This window comes from Pavona decussata, unplaced genomic scaffold (genome assembly GCF_977016875.1).
Source record: "Pavona decussata unplaced genomic scaffold, jaPavDecu1.1 SCAFFOLD_52, whole genome shotgun sequence".
Lineage (NCBI taxonomy): Eukaryota > Metazoa > Cnidaria > Anthozoa > Scleractinia > Agariciidae > Pavona > Pavona decussata.
Genome location: NW_028145474.1, coordinates 2,103,518 through 2,129,843, shown reverse-complemented (window position 1 = coordinate 2,129,843; position 26,326 = coordinate 2,103,518). Strand labels below are relative to the sequence as shown.

Sequence of the window (26,326 nt, the reverse complement as noted above, 5' to 3'; positions counted from 1 at the left end):
TGGTCAATATTTAAAGGCTAAAGAATACCACGAAAAGGCAATTAAGCTGAGTCACAAGATTGGAAGCATTGAAAATCAGTTTGTAAGCCACTGTTTGCTTGCATTAGACTATTGGATGTTGGGCGGAGAAAGTAATATGCCTGAAGTTGAGGCAAACCTTTCTAAAAGCATTCAAAAGTGCGAGGAAATGCGAGTTTTTCTACGAGATAAAGACCAATTTAAGATCTGCTTTTTTGACAAACACGTTTCTCCTTACCAGTTTCTAAGTGCATTGTTTTGTACGACGGGGAAGCATACCGATGCGCTTAACATTGTGGAGCAGGCACGAGCTAGAGCCCTAGCAGACATAATGTCGGCTCAGTACTCTGTTGAGCAACAAATATCGATGGACTGCCATTCATGGGTTGGTTTTGGGAAGATTTTGAAGAGAGAAAGTAACTGTGTTTGTTTGTACATAGCCTATAACGGTTCAAATTTATTTTTGTGGATTCTGAAGTCAAACGAAGCTATACTTTTCCGAGAAATAAATGTTAATGACTACTACAGCAACAAAGAAACCAAGAGAATGGTTGATGAGGTTTTTGATGACAAAACCCTGAGAAGATTTCGTATTTTACCTGAAGAACAATGTGAAGATCGAACATTGTTTCCCTCTGACATTAACCTTGTAACACAAGAATTGTCTCAGGAGGACAGCCAAGCACCTTCTCGCCCGATAGAAGAAGATGAAGACCAGGATAGCGCACCGCGAACTCTTTCTCAGTGTTACAAAATGATCATCACTCCTGTGGCTGACTTACTTGACGAACCTGAAATCATCGTTGTTCCCGATCGCGTTCTGTACAACGTTCCATTTGCAGCGTTAGAAGATGAAAATGAGAAGCCCTTATCGGAGACTTTCAGGATCCGCATCGCTCCTTCTTTGACGACTCTGAAGCTCATTCAAGATAGTCCAGCAGATTATCACAGTCAGAGTGGTGCACTGATAGTGGGTGATCCACAGGTTGGTGATGTGATTCACGAGGGACGTCGTCGGTGGATATCTCCATTAGAATGTGCAAGAAAGGAAGCACAGATGATTGGACGACTACTGGGAACTCAGCCTTTGATAGGAGAGAACGCAACTAAACAGAAGGTGCTTGACAGTATACACTCAGTGAGTCTGATACATTTTGCTGCACATGGTGATGCCGAAAGAGGAGAAATTGCTCTTGCCCCTTCATTCCCTACAAATGGCTATCCAACAGAAAAGGATTACTTATTAACGATGGCTGAAATTTCACAAGTTCAACTAACAGCCAAACTGGTGGTCCTAAGTTGCTGTCACAGTGCTCGTGGAAAGATTAGATCTGAGGGAGTTGTTGGAATCGCTCGAGCATTCTTGGCGTCCGGTGCACGCTCAGTGTTGGCTGCCCTGTGGGCCATCGAGGATAAAGCAACAGAGCAGTTCATGAATCGTTTCTACAAACACCTTGTTGGTGGGGAAAGTGCCAGTGAATCTCTTCACCAAGCCATGAAGTGGATGAGAGCTAACGGCTTCCCAGACAAGAGACAGTGGGCGCCTTTTATGCTGATTGGAGACGACGTCACATTTGATTTTGGAAAGTAAAGGTTGGTAGAATTGTTTCATTTCTTTGCACTGAGGATCTGATGTATCATTTAAGGTGGCTGACACCGGTTTCCAGCACTTTCCGACACTTAAACTTTGACCAATCACAACTACCAATCTGTAGTAGCTGATAAGACAATAATGATATCCAGCAATGCCTTTTAATTGGTGAACAAATTATGATTGTTTTCTCCACTTTATAGGTTACCACGGTAACAATATAAACTTTTAAAAACAGCGCTAAATTTAGATTTTATAAAAAAGAGCTTAGCGATATTCAATTTGTTACTATTGAATTGCAATCAGCTTGGAAAAAGCAACTTTTTGCAAAGTTAAACAATTCTAAAAGGTTGAATCTTGATGATAGTTTTTTTTTGTTGCAGCTGTTTTACCAAGTACACTGACAAGCTGGAAAATCGACAAAATTCCTTTGAATCAGGAACGTAATAAACTGAATAGCTGAACAAGTGAGACGTAAAACTTCTCACAATAAAGGACACGATCACCAAAGAAAACACAAACGAATTCTCCCAACTTGTACAGTTAGGAATAAATGGAGCAGTGAGGAGATTATGGATGTTGGTATTGGGATTGAAGAAATACAAATTTATAACAAAAGAGATAAAAATTCTCTACAGTTTTTATAGAACGGTTTGCAATTGAGTGTTGTAAAACCAAAACTGGAGTAGTTACCCTGGCCAATCATGAGAGACACAAACAGTGTAATGAACCAATCAGAACTCAAAGTATAATTATACATGTAACTGGTGCCAAGCGCGGGAAAATGCATGCGAGCGAGGCACAATTGGTTATGGTTTTGCTTCTTATTGGTTGAGAAATTAATGCGAATTTTGCGGTTACCAATCACAGGGTGTAGTTAAGCAAAACCAAAGTAAACACAAATAGGCCATTTCCGAGTTGTTTTGAACTTCGCTATAAATGCGAGTATAAGTGGAAAGCTCTTCACATGAAAATTACTTTTCTTTGCATAATTATGAAACTAATTTTTATATTCATATTTATAATAAAAACTATACGCGAAGTCCGCTTTTGAAAGAGGCTAGGTTCAAAGCAACTCAGAAATGGCCTGTAACTTGCAACACTCATCATCCGCTCTATCAAAATGTAAATAAATTACTAAATGAGATAAAAAATATGTATAAATAGGTTAAATTTATCATCATGCTTTTTTAAACAGGGTTTAAGGAAAGGTGTTTTGGGGTTTTTCACTCTGTATCAAATTCGAGTTATTTTTTAGTTTGAAGCAATATGAACTTTATGTCAGTGTTGACATATGTATAGTCAATACTATAGAAAATCGTTGATTACCAGTGATCCTTTCTGCGCCTAAGACTTAACAGCATCTGAGAGTTCTAGATACGTGTAGTGTAATCATATTAAATTTTATAATCATTTTTAGTAATTTTGGTTAGAGTAATAGATTTTTATAGATCTAGACTTTCTATTAATGTGTTCTATTATTTAGTGTTTTCAGCTTGCTGTAAAGCTAAAGAAGTATTGTACAAAATTGTACATTTTGCTGCTCGAATAGGGTACATTCATTTATACTTGAAAATTCTTCGTCTCAACATGATTTTTATACTTGTGAGCCTGGGAGAAAGTAGTAAACTTGAGGATTGGAAAAGCTTGGAGGCTTTTATAATACCTCCACTGAACTGTGAAGAAACTCAGTTTGCAATCCAAAGTATTGTACATGTTTTTGTTCTTTACATGAAAAAATGTGAAGATTGCATATCAAGAACAAGGAGATCCCCAGGTGATATCACTTGCTACACTCTCCTCCCTCACCGGCAATGTATACAAACACCATTAAGGTGAAAGTAGGTGATGATCACACTTAGGAATGTGTAAAGAGTTTGGAGACATTTTGCTTCAAATTAATCCAGATTAGATTTCGTTATATAGTTTTCTACAAGAAATGTAATTAGAAAGCAGAATATGACAACTTTGGATTAAAATGATAAATTTATGTTTAAAAAGGATGTTGACAGCATGTCTGAGTGGGTGTGTGCTGTTTAATGATAAAGGAGCTAGGAAACCCAAGTTTATTGTAAAATAACGTCCAAGAACTCTTTTAAACGTATGAAGGAGAAGCACTTTACAAAGACAGGGAAGCCCCCCACCCCACACATTTAATTGGAGGACATATTTTTTAATACTCCCCCCCCCCTTCTCCCGTGATGTCTTTATGTTTAGACAAATTCTCCCAACATTTGTCATAAGGAATACAGTATAAAATACCGTACAAGAACTCTTTTAAGCGCATTAGAGAGGAGTACTTAATAGAGACAGGGAAGCCCCACACCCAACACATTTATTTGGAGGTCATATTTTTAAATACTCCCCCCTTTTCCCGTGATGTCTTGATGTTTACAAAAATTCTCCCAACATTTGTCATAAGGAATACGGTACAGTGGAACCATTTTACAATATGGCGAGGGTACAGCAAACTCATATCGTTAAATCGGGAAATTGTTGTAAACAAACTCCTGATTTTAAAATAACTTTGGCCTGGAAACAGAATGTTGATCGTTAAATCGGGAATATTATTAGATTAACGATCATAAAATCGTTGTTGCACTGTATATGGAAAACAGTGAGGAGAATTTGTATTTTGATATTGAGGCTTACAAGGCGCCACATGTGGTAACCATGGAAACATAACAATCACTACAAGAGGTAACAAATTTTTTATTTCAATTTTTTTGTCAGGCGGTTGAAAAAAATATGGACATTCCTAGAATTTTCTCTATTTAGTTAGAAATTGTATTCATGACAGCTTCAAATTCAGTTCAGTTGCAATTTAAGGCATTTTTCTTTCGGTGGAAGAGGAGCCAGCTACTCCATGCTCTTTAGAGGCGGGGCTGACTTTTCTCTTCAGGGGAGATGGTGACTCACCGCTAACCATCCGAGCGGCTTTTCTTTTTCTTGGTGATGCTTTGGCACTCTTAGCTGAACATGATTCAATGTCACTGTCCTGTGTCTCTTGACGCCTCACATCTTTAGTGAAAGGGTTTCCTAAAAAATATACAAAGGTTACGTGACAAAATTACTTAAGATTGCATGACTCATCCCCTCCACTGAGTAGAGACATGATGGTTGTATTTATTTTGAAAAACACATAATATATGTGTCAAGATAAATATCGAATGATACATTAGTGTCAGACTCATCAGCCAAACTTACAGACTCATTTATAACCCCTCTCAGACAAATACTGAATGCATCCGAGACAAATGTGAAATGCATAGAACAGTTGAGCTTAACCCAAGAAGCTAAACCGGAGCTTCAGAACTTTGCAAATTAACAAACTTCTATTTCACTGAAAACCCATTTTCTTCATCATTTTCAAAATTTAAAAAAAGCCATTAATTTGTCTTTAGCCCGGCTTCCCCTGATAAGAAATGAAATTCAAACATGAGGAATAATCAATGTTTTGTGAAGTCACCACGTTTTCATATGTCGCAGAAATCCCAGAAAATTGGTGATTTTGTTGTTTCCTGAACATACCACTACCAGATATTTTCAAGTTTTGTATAAAAGTTTTGGCGACTATCAGAGATGACTATGATAGAGATGTGCACTGAAAGTTTGCCACTTTTATTCGATCCTTAAACTAATGCCCCATTCACACTCGCTTAGTTATCCCATGTTTAAGAAAATGAAAATCAGTGACCAACAACTGAAAGACTGACTCTTATATAGGATTCAAGTAAGCTCTAGGTTTTGCCTTCACTATGTTAAATTTGAAGGTGAAAAAATAAGTGACCAACTTCTGTGAAGAAAACAAAACTTGTTTTAAAAAAAATGACTTTTGAACATGTTTGTTAGCTTTAGTAGGAACAGGGAACAAGTTTAGAGGCTTCTTACAGAGCTTAACATAACAAAGATGTTCCCAGACAGTCAAAATTTATGTTTTCATAATGTCTGGAATGATTGCCGACTGTGGCCTACATTGTATAATATCATTAAGATAGTTTTACAACACAAATGTAAAACGCAGTTAATGGAGCGTGACACTCAATGCCCTGTGGGCTTTAAGTTTGTTACTGTAATGAATCAGGCTACTGTTGTACCTTTATCTTTATCTCTTTGTTGTCACTTTAAATGTTTGGATTGGTTGTAACATTTTGGAACTGTCTCGTTGCAGTTTATTTCATGCTCGCTAAGTGGTTCAATTGGTGAATATCCTCATTCATGTCTGAGTTCTTATCTTGTAATGTCTAGCTTTCTTAATGGTACCGCCTTACTGATTGGCTTAGGCTTTGATCATTGTCTAACTATATAAAATGTACTGTACAAGGTTCAAGTCACATTTCTGGTAGTTTTTTAACTGACTGCAAAATCAACCTTGTAAATTTACCCTCCATCCCTCCCTCCCTGTAGGAGGTCTTTGTACCAATTCGATAACCTGCGCAGTGACTTCCCCAAGCAAGCTCAATTTTTTGTTTTTCTCATTTTTCTACTGGCCAACAGTCTTGTCCGATCCAGCTCTGCTGGGGAGATAGGTGAGACCCTACAAGTCGTCTAGTCACTAGGTGTTTGTGCGTTGCTGGCCTGAGGTTTCAGCTCAGAGTGCTGCCGCAGTAGCGTGTTGCTGGCCAAGGTTACAGCTCATAGAACTTCTTGTTTTTTCTGACCTGTCAATACTCTTAAGTTGGCACGTTGCTGGCCTCAGGTATGCTGCCGCAGCAGTGCGTGAACCTAGGTTGCAGCTCGTAGTGCCAAGAAGTGAGGCCTTGAAATGGTCATGCAAGCGAAGTCACCTGTTGTGCCAATCACTGAGCGGTGCCCCCCCCCCCCCATTACACCAAAAAGGTGTGGTTTTCTTGCTTTTAGTCATAGTTTGATTTTAAATCAGCTAAGCAAATGTAGTCAAAACAAAGTTAGTTATACATTTATCTGGAACCACGACATAAATATTTTTTTTTAAAGAAAACAGACAAGGAAAGCAAGAATTAAGCACTCACTGTACCTTTCCCAAGAAGCCTTCTTGCAGCCTCAGCCTTATGTCGAGTCAGCTGCCACTCAAGCACAGACACACAGCCTTTATCGGGTACCTGATCTTGACGGAAGTGAAATCCTGGCCACCAGTCAGCTCGCTCGTCCCAGAGCTCCTCCAAATTGTCCTCTTTACGTGTGGTAAAATACAGTTGAAGAGTATCAGCAAATGTCTCCCAGGTTTTAGCACAATTCCAACAAGCAGCATGATCAAGCTTGAGAAAAAGAACTGCAAGGGCATCAAGGTGTCCTTTTGATTGATCTGCAATAAAAGTGGGAATAAAATAAAATAGAAGCGTTAGCTGAAGGTAAAATGATTGTGCATAAAGCAAGAATGAAGATGAAGAGGATGCATAATTTAAGTGCACACAAAAAACCCACTTTTTATATTTAAACATAGTGTTTATGGAACAGACCTCCTACTATTAATTTAAGGCTAAGTGCATAACCAACCTACTGGGCCTTTTTGGTTCTTTCTTGCTTCTTTGGCTCAGATTTGCCCCATTTTTTCAATGTGGACTTAAACTACTTCTAAAAGGTGGCCCCAGAATTTTTCCCACCGGTTTCCACTGTATTTCATCATTATGGGCACTTTTCCCAGTAACCCTACATTTTAACTCCAAAACAAAAGTGTATACCAGCACACACAAAAAATACTAGGGCTATGTATTTTCTTTTGAGGAAGTCACAGTCAGATACAAAACATCCAGCAAATCTGGATTTAAAAAAAAAAACAGAATGCACTATAGGCTGGTTACACAAACATTGTTGTGTTTAGAATAATTTATTGTTGCTTAATTATTTCTGAAAAAATAATATGTAGTTATAAGCCCCAACTTTCTTTTTGGATTCCAACAGCCCCTGTTAAGATCTCATTTTACTGCCTAGCCATAAACAACACAAAATGTTACGAGGCACTGTCCTCAACTCACCAGTCTGATGCATTCTCAGCTTGGTGTATTCCTCACTCTGTTCACTAGTTGGATCAACACACAGCAACTCCTCAAGTACATGACACAGTTCCTGCTTATCAGTGCCTTCATTCTTGAGAAAATAATACAAATATCTGAAAAAAACCAACCCACTTAGTACAGGATAGTTAGGTTTTACTATAGTCTTTTTTAGATTAGTTTATTAATATCTTTATCATGTATAATTTTTTAAGAAAGTGAAACATAGGATATGCAGTTTTATCTTATGAAAAAATAAAGACCATTATTATTATTATTATTATTATTATTATTATTATTATTATTATTATTATTATTATTATTATTATTATTATTATTATTATTATTATTATTATTATTATTATTATTATTATTATTATTCCACTATTGGGTGAGCCACTTTAATCCTATCAAAAGCCTCGATTTTCTTTCTTTCCTGAACCTGGGGTGGGGGGCCATTGAGGCTGCAGCAATGACACCTTGAGGGTGTATAGTATGTCCCAAACTGTTTCCTATGAATCTGCATTTAGTGGACTGATGACGTAATATCGTGAGCATCACAGAATTATCTTGTTGTTCTAACAGCTGCCATCTTGTTTTTCTCAATATCTCCAAAACCACAGAAAACCTTCCAAATTGGTTCAAATTTCATCCAAGCCAATAAGAAAGAATCAACATGGTGTAAAAATGTGAAAGTTACAAGTCAGAATAAAGTATAAAGTTAAAATTTCTCATGAAAAAGATAAAAAAAATCCAAATTTTGGGGATAAATGGGCTGTCAAAGTCTTGCCATAGGAACATCAAATATCAAAATTTGATATTTAATATTAATTAAAATCAAATCATTGACAGATAAATGTTAGATTCTGGTATCTAGAATCCATACCCTTTTCAGACTTTCATACCAAAATGGTTAAAATCTGTACTCTATTTTTGACCAAAACAGCTGAAAAAGATTAGTATACCGTTTGTCTTCACACATACATGTACCTATACAGCTGATTAGAGGTGAGTACCTCTTCCAGATATGTTAACCAATAATCATTTGCAACAAATTTGTTGTGTTACCTGTGTGTGTTTGGATTCTCTGGATTTTTCTCCTTGTATTGCTCCAAGATTTTCCTTGCCTCGTCAGATTTGTTATAATATTTCAACATATCAACTTGCTTTGTAATAAAAATGTCCCACACTCCATCATGTTCCACTAAATCACCAAACAAAACTAAAGCTCGCTTTGCTTGAAAGTCCATTTGTTGCTTAAGGTTAATCATGGTTGCACCTTCAGCCTCATGACTCCAACCTCCAGGATCCTCAACGTCTAAATCTTCCTTCTCCAACTGTAGCTTGCATTTCTTCCACGACAGATAAGCAAAGAGTCCTGAGTAAGCTCTTAAAAGCACACTTGATTGAAATGCTTTATCAGACAGCTTTGTTGTGAGTAACTCCTGTGCTTCTGTTGTGTCTGAATTGTGCTTCACTAGGTACATGGCAAAATCCAACAAGATTTCCTTTTTATATGGGACACAAATCACAAACATATTCTTGATAAACTGGTTCATGTGGGCATAGCTTCCTGGCTGGTTACACATGACCTCACAACCTGTCTACAGAAAAAACAACGGTTCCACAAGTCAGATTCTTTGTACACGTAGTTGATGGATAAGCATCAAGGCTGCTGCCTTGATGGAGACTGGTAGCCCAGGACACCCAAGAAATTGCTCTGGGTCTGAACTTTGTACTGTAGCCTGTAGCATTTCACAGGTTGGGATCCATAACTATTCAGTTGTTTTCTTTGTGGGCTCCTTAATATTTTCAATAAGCAGCAGCCTTGATGATGATGTATTGTTTACATTTGTAGTTACAGGTGTATGTACGTAAAATGATCACACACACTGTTTCAGACATGTTACAGAATGATACCAAAATGACAGACCAGTGTCAAAATTTGCGAGGCATTCATCGAATTACAGATGTAGTGAGTTACATGGACCCTTTTCTCAAACAATAAAATTTTAATAAAATTATTTTACTATTGATAACTTATTACAAATCATGAATATTTTTCATTACCCTCCAAAACATTTCAGGTGTTCTTCGACATACTCCACACAATCCAACCAGACATTGCAGGGCATCATCAAACCTGTGGCTGAGCAAACTGTCCAAAAGCAACCTTGTGAGATACAACGTATGCTGCTGTTTATATGCAGTGGTTCCTAATCCTGTCAGAATTCAAAATAGATAAAAGTTTTACACTGAAGGATTTTGCTTTCATGTACAGTAAAAGCCCATGAATAAGAACCTGTATTTTTTTCCAAGTTAGCCTCAACAGGTTCTTATACATATAAATGGCACTTAACATAAATATAGGGTATTAAAAGAGATTCATAAAAGGGTTCTTATTTTCCTGATAAAAAAAATACATATACTCTGGAGTACAGTGTGAAAACAATATTAAAAACATATGGCACTTTGAACAGTCCAGCTTACATAAACCTTATACATTTTCTACAATCCAACATTTTTACCATGGAATTATATTGAAACGAATTAAGAAAAACTAAACAGGTAAAGTGCAGAACGTAACACAAGGGGTAAAATGCACGTCAACGGTAAAGTGCGCTGCAAACTAAAGATAAAACTGACACTGTGTCAACGTGAGTCTACAGATCATGTTAAAGGTGTCCGGTGTTTTGAGCTCGCACTTTCGCCAGTTAATTTCGGCTGAAAACTTTTAACCCTCACCTGGTGTATAAGAAAAAGAGCAACATTCACGCCATATTTGCTGAAAGATGCATGACTTATAATAGAAGGACGTTTTAGTTTGTTTGTTTGCCAAACGCACGCTCCGTATAGCCGCCATATTGTAACAATTGGAGACTTCATGTTGTTATACATTAAAAGTACCTCGTGCCCAGCCTGCCACATTTTACCCAGGGGTACAAAGATGAGGAAGAATGGGTATTTTACTATGAGTTCGAATTCGAGGAAACTCTAAAAACAAAACAAAAAACAACAAAAAGAAATTAATAAAAAGCACTCTTTAAAGTGTACATACCTTATGATGTCTCTGCGTTGCTTTCTGACCATTTCATGTGCTTACATAGCCTGCGAAAACAGACGTTTCTCCTCGCTCATCGCCGCTGGGGAAAATGCGAAACGTCCCCAAGCGGCGATGAGCGAGGAGAAACGATATGTTTTCGAAAGGCTAGGTCCAAGACCGGCCGAGGATAAAAATCACCTCTTAGTACCGCTGCGGGGTACGCCCTTATGTAAGCTATACACAAAAAAAAAACTTTTGAATGCGGAGGTCCACAGAACGCAGGAATTAAACTTGATGGTAATTTTGCCGGATCTCTCTTGTGAAAGACCTCGTGCCAGGCGTCACTTGGACGTGAAAATACAAAAGCAGTTTTGTATTTTAAGCTATATAGGTGTGTGGTGTATGGTTTAGCCGTTGTCTGAAATAGGGCATACACTTGAACCATTTTTGACTGTAAGTCTGTACGCGGGCATGGATTTTACAGAAACGGGTATCGATTCTAGAGACCTAGTTTGAAGGTGGGTTTGAAATTTAGAACGTAAAATTAAATGTAAGGCTGATAATGAATTCAGGTAGTTGTAGTCAAACGACGCCATCATGAAAATGGCCTATTGAAATTTAGAAGCCTGACCTGGAAAAAGGATCCCGGAAAATCACATATTTTTGTCCGAGATGAAGTATCTTTAGCTGCTTATGTTTAATTGTTTTTTAAAGGGGACGGCAGTGTTATCTATTTTTTTGTGTTACGGTGGATTCGTCAAAATAATGGTTCAGGTTTGTTAACAACAACCTTACTAGTGTTTGACTGCGGATGGCTAGGATGGAAAAGGATTGCAACTTGAAAAAATCGGCCAATTTTTTCAAGTTCTTCCTGTGTATTGAGAGACGTCGGTAAAAACTGATTATAGTTTGTTCCTTCACGGATAAATTCCTTAATGATTTCTTCCCGGCGCTCTAACAACAATTTCATGTTAGAATAAAGTTTACAGGCAAGTAAAAACTAGCGATATAATGTTCCGACGTTTCGGCGACGTCATGACGCCATTCTCAAGAAATGAATAATATAAGCGTGTTCAACGGAGTAAGATCTTAGGTTATTCATTCCTCGAGAATGGCATCATGACGTCGCCGAAACGTCGGAACATTATATCGCTAGTTTTTACTTGCCTGTGTATTTCTAAAGCATTACTAATTAGAAAAAAAGTTTCTTTGTCAAATAGTTGAGCAGTTTTGACCAAAATACAGCAAAATCGCCATGACAACGTCCCTTTAATTAGAATCAGATGCAGAATTTTCACCTGTAAATCTGTGCTTTGATGATCTCGTGTGTCCCAGTTGTAGTCTAGTTTGCAATAGATTCTGGTTATCTGTTGCACTTACTAACAATATTTTTATTTCTTTTTATTTTGCAATCTATCCTGCCCTCATGCTTGAGGATACAAACACATAATTTTTGTTAACACATAATATTTAGCTACGTTTGTTTGTTCCTTAGTTACAGCGGTTACTAATAACACGTGACCTATCGCCTTCAAAATACTCCGATAAAGTTGGGTTTTGATGGACGTCAACCATAGAAAAGCCAAGAAATTGGCAGTTTTATTCGCTGACAGATGGTAAACTTTATGAAAGTTGATTTCCAAGCCAGTTTATCTCAGTGGGCATTGTTTAGATGAAGCCGTATTTTTTATTTGAACCTTTTAAATCGCTACCCGTAATAATTTTGCAAAATCAGCGATACGTGAAAGTGAGCAAATTATCACGTGCAGTGAAAATTAAAATTTTTAATTGAAAATACCTTTTATTCTACCTTGATCTGGCTCGGACTTCAATTTAAATAAAGTTTACCTTCTCTCAGCGAGGTAAAATTCTCAGTTTCTTGCCGGGTTACCTTAAAATTTTGTCAGAATTCAAAATAATTTCAACGGCTTTTCTTTGATTGACGTCCACCAAAACGTAACTTTATCCGACTCTTTTGAAGACGGTAGGTCACGTGTTATTGGTAACCGCTGTAAAACTTGTTGCTTCTTGTGAATTATAGAAGATCCTGTTTAAAATACCCACAGCTGGGGTCGATGAATAACCTCTCCTATTAAATCCAGATAGTTTTTCACTGCTATTTCCCTCTTCATAATAAATTATTCTTGGTTTTCACATGACGTCATAAAAAACTGAAATTCATAACTAAACACAATTTTGGGTTTTTATCTTCATCACATATAAGAAAATCTAAATTTCCATCGGCTTGCATGTTTTCAGCGGGATAGCATTCTTTGTTTTGAAAATAGAGCAGTTTGAATTTTAGATTTTTGCGCCGTGCGTGACAGAAGGATTGCTGCTCTAAACACGTCACGTACATGAAAACATCGATCCGTCTCGTGTTTTTTTTAGGTCTGATAAGCTAACATGTAATAGAAGCGTTAATGTCAATGTGTGAAAGTTCAGCAGAGAGAAGAAAGGCTTTGAAATAGCCAAGGTAAACTCCAGATGTTTTTGCTGGTTTCCGGCCGCCATGTTGGTGCCCATCAGACGGGGCACCAACATGGCGTCCCATACTAAACTCTGTAATTTTCCGTGGTACATTTTCTCGAATAACTTGATTAGGAGATATCGCACAGCCCTGTGGCCCTGTGGCTCTTCTACAACATATCAATTTCTTGACTTAAGGATACTTCCTGGGTTCGCGGGTGTCCTTTGGAAAAAAATTCGTACGCGCGCAAGTTTTAATAAACCTCTAACAAACTATATATCATTATAAAGCTTAATAAATGTAGTTTTCTATAAAAAATATAATTGAGCGATCTTTTCCTTTTTTAAGTGCCAGGAGCCAGTAGAACCTCGAATCCACCGATGGTCGTTCCATTGAATTAATCGGTTATCGAACGCCGCGCGAAGAACGAAATCGCTGCACAGTGTTATTCACAAGGCATCAATCAACAAAAAGGTGTCAGGCTTTTTCGAAATTCTGATTGGTTATTTAGATATCCACGTCTAAAGTTTGAGTAGCAAAAAATATTTGAGTCGTGTTGCGTAAACAGTTGCCACGGGAAAAATATTTTGAAAATCAAAATTCCCTGACACCTTTTTGTTTGTCATTATTCCTCGAATCTTCTGGCCAAATTTCACGACAATCCGTCAAAACTACATACCCTATTAATTCGTTCAAAGTCGACACACTCTGCCAAAATTCAAGTGCGAGTTTTCGCTCGATAAAGGTTTGCAAGAAAAACAAGCCTCCACAGGAGATTATGACACCTCATTAGGTGGCGAGCCAATCGAGCAACAGGACCCCATGGCGTCAACAACAATAGCACAGAATTTCGCGGAAAAAGTATCGCGTTGCAGACACGTTTTAGACTGGTCGGCATTAGATAACATAGGGTGAAGCGGTCCCGACTGATCGGAATTTTCCGATCGTCCTTGTGACGTCATCGTCCGACTGCTTTCACGAAATAAACAAATATGGCGCTGAAGTGCTTTATTATCCTTTGCATTGTGTGATAAATTTGCCGGCGGCCAGCTCTGTTGGGACAACTATTCCTCAGTTTACACACTGAAGGACTGACAAAGCAGATTTTTTTCGAGGAGTGGATGAATGTTTACATGCCTTTACCATTTTATCTTTGCCCACCGCTTCACTCGATGTTACTTCTTTGTACTGTTGCAGAGGACACTACATAACATAGGGTGAGGAGGATCCGAGCCCAACTGGATCCAGTCTTCGTTTGGAAAAGTATTCCTCATTAATTATTTGACTCAAAAGCAGTTCTTTCGATGAATACATGAATTTTCAACAACCTATGTTGAAGTGTATAAAAATATATTTATTTATATTTTTTTAATGGGAGGACTAGCTTCTTTGTAAAAGCCCGAAAGGTAAATGCTTTAGTCCTCCTCCCTGTTGTAATGTTAAAAGTAACTATATTGGACAATATTTTGCTATCTTTAATCATGGGAAATAAAATAAAGTCTGTGATTTCCTTTCCTGTAATCTGTAGGCACAGTGTTATAGTTTGAAAATCAATCGACCACATTGCAAGCATTGATGTCTCTATATTGGTGCCTGTTTTTATTTAAAAAAAAATTGTTTGAATTTCGGACATGATACTAAGACCAGAAAGGGCATGCATGTGATCATGAAAGACTACAAACTGCAATTTTATAGGAGTTATGTCTCTGGTGTGTACCCAGCAACAAATAGCATCTATGGTGACATTTGCATTTACAACTATGCAATTGTTGTATCCAGACTTCTGAAATAATCCAACCACATTAACAATTTGAGTAAACCTAATCAGAAGTTTTCCCCTTTTTTTTTCAACCATTTGATCCTTTCATCATCCTCTCCAGGGCATGGCAATGGGAAGGGGGCGAGGGGGCTGGGGTAGATTTCTTGTAAGGGGCATTCTCGTGGGGTTGAATTTGTAAAGTCACCAAACATTCTAAATAACAAAAGAGCACTGTCCAGAGTGAAGTTCCTAATTTTCACTAACACGTTTCCTTCTAATTGAAGTTTTGTGTATGTGAGGAACTCCATAATTCAAAAAAAGGATCACAACATGTTAAGTTAAAGGAAGGATTGTGTTGTTATTGTTGTAAGAAGTGTCTCAGTGTCATCCTGTGGATTCTAAATCCATTGATTTTCTTTTTTAATTATTATTATTCCAAAGGTTAGATCCCCACATTTGCAGCAATTGACAGTACTCAGCAGAACTGTATTATGGGGGCAAAAGTTAACAAAAAATTAATAAATATTAACTCACCATGATTTCCAAAGTTACCAGTACCCTTGTAACAGGAAAACTTTACAGTATTTTTCGTTTCAAAACTTGAAAATTATTAGCTTTGCGACCTGATCCATAGAAGAAACGTAGCAGATTTGTTCGCAAGGAGCAAAGTCATCATAATTTTCTTCCATTATCAAGACGCGAGCTACGCAAAGGTAAATTACAACTCAAATCTCCCGCCAGATTTTCCCGGGTTCCCGCTAATATAGGCAGTTCAGCGGAAGAAGGGAGTTATTGCTTCTCTTCCCAAATATCGGTCAAAGAACACAAAAAAAGCGCACGCGTTGTGTTTGACATTATCGCGCTTTATTTGACCTGCAACGAAAAATCACTTGTTGTTTATGATTCATTTCTGCAAATGCCACTACACGTCACCCTCACCCTATTATGTAGTGCAAAAACAGTACAAAGAAGTATTAAACAGTACTTTCGTGAAAGATGTAAACAGTTTCATCAGGTGTTGAAAATTCATATAACAGCATATGTTCATGTATTCATCGAAAGAACTGCTTTTGAGTCAAATAATTAATGAGGAATACTTTTCCAAACGAAGACTGGATCCAGTTGGGCTCGGATCCTCCTCACCCTATGTTATGTAGTGTCCTCTGCAACAGTACAAAGAAGTAACATCGAGTGAAGCGGTGGGCAAAGATAAAATGGTAAAGGCATGTAAACATTCATCCACTCCTCGAAAAAAATCTGCTTTGTCAGTCCTTCAGTGTGTAAACTGAGGAATAGTTGTCCCAACAGAGCTGGCCGCCGGCAAATTTATCACACAATGCAAAGGATAATAAAGCACTTCAGCGCCATATTTGTTTATTTCGTGAAAGCAGTCGGACGATGACGTCACAAGGACGATCGGAAAATTCCGATCAGTCGGGACCGCTTCACCCTATGTTATCTAATGCCGACCTTTTAGACTCCGCTGTAGACTTGCTTACAAGTCGAGCTTAGAGAGCGCGAAGCGCGATCGTCAGAGCTCGAGCGAGCGAGAGCTCAGGTCCATTCAATGAGAAGCTTTGAGAAAGTCTAACTCCGCTGTTGTGATCGAGCGAGATGGGGAAAGTGGCGAAAGGAAAACGTAAAAATCAACCAGGAAAACGGGGAAAAACCAAGGCTAACGAAACCAGAGGCGCGTCAGCGGAGAGTTTGCCAAACTGTGCACTGATAACAGAGATGAAATCTATTGGGTTGGTTGTTCGTTTTGATTGCGTGTAATGTAATTTACGCTTCAAGCTACAGCGATTATTCATTTCGTATCAAAGGAAATGTATAATGAAAGAAAATCGCATTTTTACTGTTATTTAGGTACGATGGTGATTTTTTCGTAAGAAATATTCAAGATAGCGTGGAGCGGAGCAAAAAGCGAGAGAAAGGGCCACGCAGAACGCGCTATCTCCAGTATTACACGTGGGCTGATACGCTTCTGTTGAGTTCTATTTCATCGGTCTAATTCTTGCTGATTTTATTCCAATTTTATCTCGCTGCAGAAGAAAGAAATCGGCCCAAAGGATGTAGAATATGATATTTGATATTTTCACAGGACGCTTGCAAAGTTACGGCTGCAGGACTTTTGCACGGCAATCGACCTCTGTGTACTTGATCCAATAACAGTGGATTAAATTGAAGGCCGCTGCTCCAGTTCTTCGTGATCACGTTCGACAGAACCTTCAACGTCGACTAGAGTTTCTTGGTCGAACCAAGAGCCTTTGTTGCTCTCTGCAAGATCACGTTTTCGATCTTCGCTGAAACCTATCTTTCCCTTTTTCTTAGGCCCTGGCATCTTCCGGGATTTTATCCACAGGCTCTTTTCGTTTTTTGATGACTTTTCCATGTGGGAAGCGCCGGCAAAGAATAGAAAATTCGAAGTGAGAAATTTTCTGCAGGCGAGATGTAAACAAAATAAGTAAAATACGCCTGCCTATTTCTGAAATAAGAGCTCCCGGATGAAGCGTTTGCCGCGAAGATTCCTCTTGGGCGTCTCGCACTAAGAAGATTATGACACCTTTTTTATTTATTTACTTTTAGATGGAAATACGTTTTCCAAAATATCTCGCGCGCTTTTTAATATTTTTCAATTTTTTTTTCAGTAAATGTTAGATAAAATCCCCAAATTCTATTTGGTCGAAAAAAATGTTTTTTCCCTTTTTTACCCTATCGAACCCAGGAAGTACCCTTAATCTATTGAATGGTTGAGGATTTTAGTTTTTCCCTTGCGTGACGATGTGTGAGGTGAAAACCACCTATTTGCTAGCCTTTCTACGTACATTTGCCTCAGACAAACTCGCCCGCGGGTCTTGACAATCTGCGAGCCAGCGAGCCATGCGAGGCAGACGTGCGAGGCACTCAGGTTAGCCTAAAAAACACTCCGGTTAGCCTAAATAGCACTCAGGTTAGCTTAAATAGCTCCCCGGTTAGCTTAACGGTTAGCATTTATGTTGGGGGTTGTTCATGCCTCGCAAGCCACGCTTTCTTTGTTCATGCCTCGCACGTTTGGGTCGCATGGCTCGCATGGCTCGCACGTTTGGCTCGCTGGCTCGCTGGCTCGCTGGCTCGCTGGCTCGCTGGCTCGCTGGCTCGCACATTGGCAACACTCCTCGCCCGCACCATAACTACTACAGTGTAGCTCTCCTATACGCTAAAAGTTAACTCGTGTAGATTCGAGACATGAATGTTCTTGCCACATTGATGGCGGGAACCAGAGCGCCGGAGCCTTGAGCGTATGACCCTAGGTGGGCAAATCAACCAGCATTTTAATGATAAAGGTTAGAACCTTTATCACGGTGATGCATAATTTTGATGTAGGTAAGAGAACCTTAAATTAGGGTTAGGGGTAGGGTTAGGGTGTGGAAAAGGGTACAAATTGCCCGTCACCGCACAGACTTCTGACAAATTCTCACACACTCAACCGAACTATATCTTCGCTCTTTTAAAAGACAAGACTGTCAAATTTGGCCAGATCATCGCTATCTGGTCTACATCAAAATTTAACGTTACCGTGAAAAAGGAGAATTCAATAACTAAGACTGTGATTGCACTTGACCAAAGTTAATATGTAGCTTATGTTTCAGTGTGACCATCTGTTCCTCCAATTCCTGGCTTCCTCGCATGAGAGCTGTCGCAGTGTGTCTGTAATCATACTGCATTACCATTGAGAACTGAAATAAAAGCACAAGAAAGCTATCAATCTAAATAATTAAATAGGTTATAAACAAATTGTGCTGCTGCGTCGGTAGGGAAGTGGAAATCAATGTTTGGTTTTATCACCTGAGTTGATTTAAGGACTGTGCCATCTGATACCGAAGTATTTTTGCACGATTTATGACTATGCGGAAAACGCAGATCTCAGCAAGGGCTATTGAAATCCAAAAAGAAAATTGGGGGTAACCACGCATTTTTCTTAGAGATAATTAAGCACAGGAGCCATAATCAGGATTATGGCTCCTGGTATGTGCCGCCCGATAGGGTATGGTTTTTGAGAGTCTCCATCCTTAAATAGGGTATCATTTTTGGACGTGTTCCCGGCGTGATCGTTAGAAAGGGTACCTAAGTTGTATCAGCATAACACTGTCACAATAGTGACCAGACTTCTCTGAAAGATGTTCCATGGTTATGATGGCATATTATTAAACTAGGCTTACTCCAGTATTCTATGCTTGATGCTTAACTTCCGATGTTACAGGAACGAAATAAAGCCGTTCACGACATTAAATTCTTAGTTTTTGTTTTTCCCTTGAATAGGGTGTCATTGTTCGGGTTTGGGCTTTAAGGTAACTCTTGAATAGTGCAGGGACCACTTGTACAAACAGCAGCAAAGTGTAGCCGGATCTTTGTGTAGATCAGGATCAGCAATGTTGAATAAAACGTAAAATTAAATGCAAGGCTGATCGGACAGCTAAAATAATTTTATTGCCCAATATTTTGGTTAGACAATGCTAACCTTCTCCAGGGGCGGCAAAAAGCTAAGTAAAAATGGAAATAAATGGTTACAATATTTAAAGACGATACAAATGAAAAGTTGAGATGTGATTGGTTGTTAAACAAAGAAAGCTGAAACGTGTACGGTAGATAGATCAAGTCTCATCGCGTCTGTTCATTCCATAAGGTTCAAGAGTCTTGCCCTTGGAGATCAGAAATGCTTCCCTAGCTTTCCGAATGCCGTCTCTGTTGGAGTTAATGAGTTCTAGAGGAATGAGTTCTATGTTGTTGATTGAATGGCCAGGAAGACTAAAGTGATCTGAAACGGCGGTAGGTTAATCAATGTGACGTTGTTGAAGGGCTTTTTCGATTGCGCGTCTGTGTTCGCCAAATCTGTCGCTTAGATGTCGTTTAGTTTCTCCTATGTATTGTACCTGGCATCTGGAGCACTGTATCATGTATAAGAGATTTGAAGATGAGCACGTGGTGTGATGTCGTATGGATCTGTGTTCATTTGTAGTGAAAAAGGTGTAAAATGCGGTTCCCTCCGTAATAAAGGGCTTTAAATAGATTAAATACGTTTGTCTCATCCTTAAATAGGGTTATTGGAGTACCCCCCCCCCCCCGGGGCAAATGACAGGAGGCAGACCAGCTGGCTATTTACAAGCGCGGCGCAGCGATGGAGTTGAACTCGGGGCTACCGAGAAACAACTCCAGCTAGCGGTCAGAGCGGGACTTGAACCCGGGACCTCCGGATTTCCAGTCCGGCGCCCTAAGCACTCGGCCAGGCTGCCTCCACGATCACCATGATTCGAACCCTTGTAACACAACCCCGCCGATATTTGGCTGGACCTTCGGCTACCTCTGAAAGGAGTGAGCTTTGGGATACAGGCTAAAAATACAGAGATTAATACGTAATTAGACCATGTTAGACAACAGAGTGCGATAAATCCAAATTTTAATGACTTGGCTCTTGCAATTATTTTTAGTATTAATTATTATATTTTTAAAATTCTCCTCAAAAAATTTTGCCAATTTTTTTTTACTCTCGCATTCTTTTAAACTATGATGCATCTTCAATGAGGGGAAAAGTAGGTTAATTAACAACTGGCTTTCTCTAATTGGTAAGTCAAACCGTTCAGTTTCTACGTGACTATAGCATGCATTAGTAAACAAATAAATTCTCGGAACATTTTCTCTCGGACATGAAACTTCGGACGAAAAAAATTCGGATGAAGTTTCCGGTTTTGTTCCGCACAATTTCATACTTCTTCATTTAAACAAACATTTATAGTTATCACTAATTCTCACTTGATTTCGAGCGACCGAAACGAACAAAGAAACAAAGACCCAAAACACAAACTTTGCAAACTTTGCGACGGTTTTGGAAGATGGAAGTTACTATTTTTTTTACCTTTATTTGTCTTTTATTGAGTCAATTGTGTTTTTTTAGTAAGCAAAATAAAACTACAGAAATTTAAATTTAGTGAATTGTTCGTTGCTAAATAACTTGCTAACATGAAGTAGGTTTATTTTCAGCAAACCAGTAGATAACCCTAACTCACACCCAACCACCAGCCCCCACCCACATCCCACCAACAAAACAAAGCTTGATCTAGGAAAGAATTTTACACTATGGAATTAAAACCGGTTATCTAATTCAATGAGCTATTGTAGATGGAAATTTTCTGACAAGCGCGCAGCTGAATAACCCTTAAAGTTTATAAAAATGTTGGCCCATAGGCTGGGGGAGTTGTGTGCCCAAACGGCCTGAAAAGGTCAGGTCTTGGTTTTAGATTATCAGGCAGCAAGATTCAGTCGAAAACAACTTTTCTGTTTCTCGATTAAAGCCAGCCAACGCCCTTGGTTGCCAACCGTGGATCGTAATAGGCTCTTGGTACAATATATTTTCGACGCATGACGTCGTAGATTATACCCGAAACTGATACCTAGTTTATCTTGCGCTTTCGAAGCAAAACATCAGTTAATTTTTATAATTCTTACGTTGACGGAGAATTTCCGAGTTTTGAATTATCAGTTTTCAACGCGAGTCGCACTCGAAGCAAATCAATTACTCATTCGTCTTCAACAACAACCATGGAAAACCATCAAGAGTCTGAGGTGAGTACAACCTTAACACCTAGTTTTGTATGGTGGCTGTATGGCTTAAATAAAAATTTAGAAGAAAAACGGCAATTCTAACAAGGCGGTGACTTACACAAATTCGACCGTTTGGTTTACTAGTAGGCACGTTGTTTCCTTCTCAGCACAATTTCTATGTTTCTCTTTTGTATGACCGGTAACCGACAAAATGGGGATGAAAAAAAGCTGAAGGTACATCATCCTCTCTATATATTCTTGTATTAATAATTGAGAAAATTTAAACAATCAGGACGCTTAAATGTTGTAAAAAGAAATTGGCAGTTCTGATCAAATGTTACAGATTTTCAAAAATATGGACGATCACAGTCGCCTGACTAAACAGTTTCCGTTCTATATTAGCAAGCCTCCCTTGATGCTAAAGAAACAAACCTGTAGAACATATAAAAAGTATTTAAAAAAGTAGTAAAAGTATTTTGCGATCCCTGAAGACAAACTGGTTCCGTTGTCTTGTATTGTAACGCAATGAAAATCCCGCAGTATTTAAGCACTGTGCTCTATGATGCAAAAGGTTTCAGGACTTAAGTACAGCTCAGTTTATTTCATGGTGCTTTATCTTAACATCTTAAGATAAGATCTATAACACCTTACGTCCGTGAGAAATACCAAAAAGGCCCCTTGCACTAAGAAGTCACATGGCCCATGACCCCCAAAACGATACATTGGAAAGGTGATGATACTAGAAACAGAGAGAGCGTGTCAAAAATTTTGTATATATAGCCCAAATTCGAACGCAAAATCATGAAAGGGGGAGATTTTAATCGCAGTTTGACTTTGCCTTCTAACACTGTGACCAAAAGTCCTGCTTAATGTTATTTTGCTTACTATGTGTCCGTCGATTATGCTCAATTGATTTGTGAAAAATACCAAAGACATTTCAAACATTCAGTTGATGTACCGTGTAGCATGAAAATTTTGCGGGTTCTAATTTTTGCGGATTTTGCGGATTGACCTCGATCCGCAAAAATTAGTTCCCGCAGAAAAAAACACCCGCAAAATAAAACGCCGCAAAAATTAACTCCCTTCAGTCAAATTAAAACTCCACTTTTAATAGATCTGAACCACTGGGGCGATATACATTGGACTTAAACAGACCAACCATGCTCTAGTGGCGCTTCTTCGGCGGCCTGCACAGAGGTTATTTTAACTCTTGAAACTTCAACTGAGCAGGAGTGAGTCAGGAGTGCTATTATCATTGACTGAGTCTTCCTCATTGCGCCACAGTAGGGCAAAGTTTTGCATTTTAGCAGGCCGCTCCCAGTTAGATTTCAAAGTTGTATACTTGCTACATCTTTTACTCGAAAGCCCCTCTGTATGCCTAGAAAGGTTTCAGCTACGGGTAATTCAAACATTCATACTGTTTTCTTATAAAATAATATAGTGTTCTGTTGTGCATAGTAGGCCAGGTCGGCTTTTTTTTTTGTTTCGTTGTTGTTCAGTCCCTTTACGCAGTAAGGCATTACAGTGATATATCTCTAATATGTAAGTAGAGTGAACTGTGACTCAACATACCGTACAATAAAAGTTAAAAGTATTAAGGTTTCTTCCACTTAAATGTTCTGCTGCTTGAACAGAGCATCGCAAAAATTAGTTCCCAGGAAAAATTTCAGTCATCTCGAGCCGCAAAAATTTGTTCCCGCAAACCACAAAAACTCGCCAATCCGCAAAATAAAACTCCCGCAAAATTTTCGTGCTACACGGTATGTTTGCAAAAGATGGGTTTGAAAAGATGTTTTTCATACATTTTGGAAGACTCCATTCCGGTCACATGACCAGATAGCAATACCTCTTATTAACCGAGTTCGAGGTCCATACTGTAAGTTACGGATCGACTTTCTTCCCGTTGATTTACGACCCACGCGCGAAACGTGCGCGCCATAAATCAACGAGAAAAAACGAGGATCCTTAACTTGTAGTACGGACCGAGGAAACGAAGTTAGTAAGATATCTATTACAGTCGACTCCCGATAACTCGAACCCTCGCTAATTCGAACCTCGCGCTAACTCAAACCAATTTTCCTTTCCTTTCAGGTCATTTTCTATATATTTTTACCCTCGATAACTCGAACTCCCAGTAACTCGAACCTTTTTCAATTTCCCTTGAAGGTTCGAGTTATCGGAAGTCAACTGTATATCTCTGAGGTTAATCGGGCGCGCGGGAAAGGAAACTTTCAAATTTAGCGCGCCATGCAGTGAAATACGGCCCGAAAAATTGACCAATCACACCGCGCGTACTAACTGCGAGATATAAAAAAGAGAAATATTTCAACATCAATGCAAATTTTCGAAGAGAACATCCTATTATTACATTGAAAACACTGTCTAGAGTGAACATTTTTAGATGCAAAATCGTCACTACTTTCGTTAAAAAAAGAACGCGATCGAGTGATCTCTTGAAAACTGAAATTATACCCGAAATCGAATGAAATAGTAACCTCTTGTTTCCCGAATTAGTAACTGATCAAAGTCGTATAATCAGGGAGGAAATTAAACATGGACTTTTATGTCCTTTGAACTAAAAAAAGATGAGCTTTAGCTGTTCAACTTACCACTCAGTGGTAAACCATAAAAGCAAACTACAAATGCTTAAGGTTTAGGGACTAAAGAACAACTATTTATTTTATGGTGTTTACCTTAACATATTTGGATAAGAGCAAAATCACCTTTCTTCTGTAAGAAACTCCTTGAGCTAATGTGGAAATCTCACCAAATAGGCCCTTTGCACTAAGCAGTCACATGACCTATGACCCCAAAAACGATATATTGAAAAAGTAATGATACTAGAAACAGAAAGAGCACATCAAAATTATTGTATAACCCAAATGTGAGCACAAAATTACTAAAGGCAGAGATTGTATGGTATTTTGAGTTTGCCCTCAAACATTGCCACCAAAACTCCAACTAAATGCTATCTGTCAATTATGTTCAATTGCTTTGTGAGCATTTCCAAACACTGTCAGTTGAAAAATTCCTTTGATTTTTTTTTTTTTTTGCAAAAGTTGATTTTGAAAAGACGTTTTTCACAATCCATTCCAGTGACGTGAACGGATAGAAACGGAAATATTTCAATACAATGTGAATTTCCGAAGTGGAAAGTTATCCTATTGTTAGAACACCATCATCATTGTCATTATTATTATTATTATTATTATTATTATTATTATTATTATTATTATTATTATTATTATTATTATTATTATTACTATTATTATTATTATTATTATTATTATTATTATTATTGTTATTAGAACATTGCTCTTAGTCATTTTCAGATGCCAAAACAATCACAAATTTCATTTTAACGAAAACGCAGCCACGTCATCTCTTGAAAACTGAAATTATATCTAAAACCGAATGAAATAGTAATCGGTTTTCCTGAATTAAATACTGATAATCAGTGGAAGAAACATGGACTTTTATTTTGAGAAATGAGCAGAGGGGTATTTTAGCTGTTTAGATTGAATAAGAATATGTCATGAATATTTGTTCGGAAAACCTAAGTCGCCTCATTAATTCGGAGTTAAGCGTGATGAAAAAATTAGGAACACCCAGCAATTTTTTTCGGAATTATCTGTTCGCATGGTCTTTTAAATCCGCCGCCCGAAAAATCCTGATTTCGTCGTAAAGAAAATCACAATTTTCTTCGCAAAATGTTCGCTCAAAATTTCATATCACTATAAGATAAATTCCTTTCGTCTTCAAAAGGGCGAATATGCCATTAAAAATACGAAAAAATATATGTACACGATGAACTTTCGTAAAACCAACAAAAACTAGTAAATTTGGGAAATAAAATTAAGTTACGTAAATCTTTCTGCAGCTTTGTTCTCTATATAAGCTCACACAGATATGTTTTTAAACGGACACAAAACGATTTTCGAACACAAGAGATAACTCTTGAAGTATTTTACTTTGGGTGGCCTTGAAAAACGGAGCTATATATCTTTGGTGAAATGTCCCCTCAGACATTTGTAGCATTCGAATATTAGTTCCTTTCGTTTTCCAAGGAACAGAAAAGATCGTTTTGAGTGCGAATAAGATCAGCTAGGATTTTAGGAAAGCAAACAGCAACAGCAGTGGAACTCTTAATTAAGAATTCAACTACAGAATCCAAACAGATCACAGTGTGTTAGTGTATAGAAATAACTTTTGAAAACGCCACGAAAACAACATTGGAAAACAGTAAACGACCTCTCAAATTCTTTTCTTAAATTTTGTTGCTGGGTAAACCTGAAACTAGCTCATTAATCTCCGTCTGGCTTGCATTTGTTGTAGGGAAAGTCCGTGTTAAATGTTGTGCTCACTTACTTGATTATGTTTTGATTACACCGAGAACGAATATTTTTAATAACTAAACACGGTGAAATCTTTCCTGTCATCAATAATGTCATCTATGAGTTTGCCTTTAATTATACCCGAATTTTACGTAAAATCATTATCAGTCGTTTGCAACCATGGAAAAAGCCTTCGAGAATTATTGTTCACTAAAATGAAATCTGTAACACTTTCTATTTATTCATTACTAGTTTACAATTAATTAAAAACTGAAATTTTACGATTGTAATTCGATGTTCCTTCCAAACATTTGGTTTGCGTCACGTTCTGTTTTTTTCTGCGTAGATTTCAAGCTCTGAAAGTTAAGGTAACAGACGAAACAACTTAAACAACTGTCACGCGAAATATTTGAGGAAGGATCAATTTTTACGCCTAAATTTCCTCTCTTTACTAAACGCTTTGTATGGATTATTTCTTAGTTTGCAAGATATTTGTTTGCTTCGCTTCGCTGTAAACAAGTTTTTGTTCTGCAGACGCTTCGCACAACTTTAGTTTCGGGATT

The 26,326-nt window shown here is 38.1% G+C and overlaps 2 protein-coding genes and 1 long non-coding RNA gene across 9 annotated transcripts in view; 1 reads left to right on the top strand and 2 right to left on the bottom strand.

The window, feature by feature from the left end:
* LOC146480886 (uncharacterized) overlaps positions 1-13,241 on the bottom strand; it is a 53,291-nt gene extending 40,050 nt beyond the window's left edge. The window contains exon 1 of the long non-coding RNA XR_014864656.1: positions 12,709-13,241. This is a non-coding gene — a long non-coding RNA (uncharacterized LOC146480886). The remainder of the gene's footprint in view (positions 1-12,708) is intronic.
* The window catches only part of LOC146480885 (uncharacterized), a 42,101-nt gene that overhangs the window by 12,128 nt on the left and 3,647 nt on the right, over positions 1-26,326 (top strand). The window contains exon 7 of the mRNA XM_085109227.1: positions 21,533-21,538. Within this exon, the coding sequence (XP_084965353.1) occupies positions 21,533-21,538 (6 nt within the window). The remainder of the gene's footprint in view (positions 1-21,532; positions 21,539-26,326) is intronic.
* The window catches only part of LOC146480884 (TATA box-binding protein-associated factor RNA polymerase I subunit A-like), a 32,769-nt gene continuing 10,731 nt past the window's right edge, over positions 4,289-26,326 (bottom strand). The window contains exons 1-6 of one of the 7 annotated variants that reach the window (XM_085109254.1): positions 10,640-10,855; positions 9,652-9,803; positions 8,650-9,185; positions 7,564-7,697; positions 6,606-6,893; positions 4,290-4,648 (exon numbers count right to left, since the gene is read on the bottom strand). In XM_085109254.1, coding sequence (XP_084965380.1) covers positions 4,434-4,648; positions 6,606-6,893; positions 7,564-7,697; positions 8,650-9,185; positions 9,652-9,663 — 1,185 coding nt within the window. In that variant the 5' untranslated portion in view covers positions 9,664-9,803; positions 10,640-10,855 and the 3' untranslated portion in view covers positions 4,290-4,433. The other 6 variants (XM_085109255.1, XM_085109251.1, XM_085109258.1 and 3 more) reach the window with 6 other exon arrangements.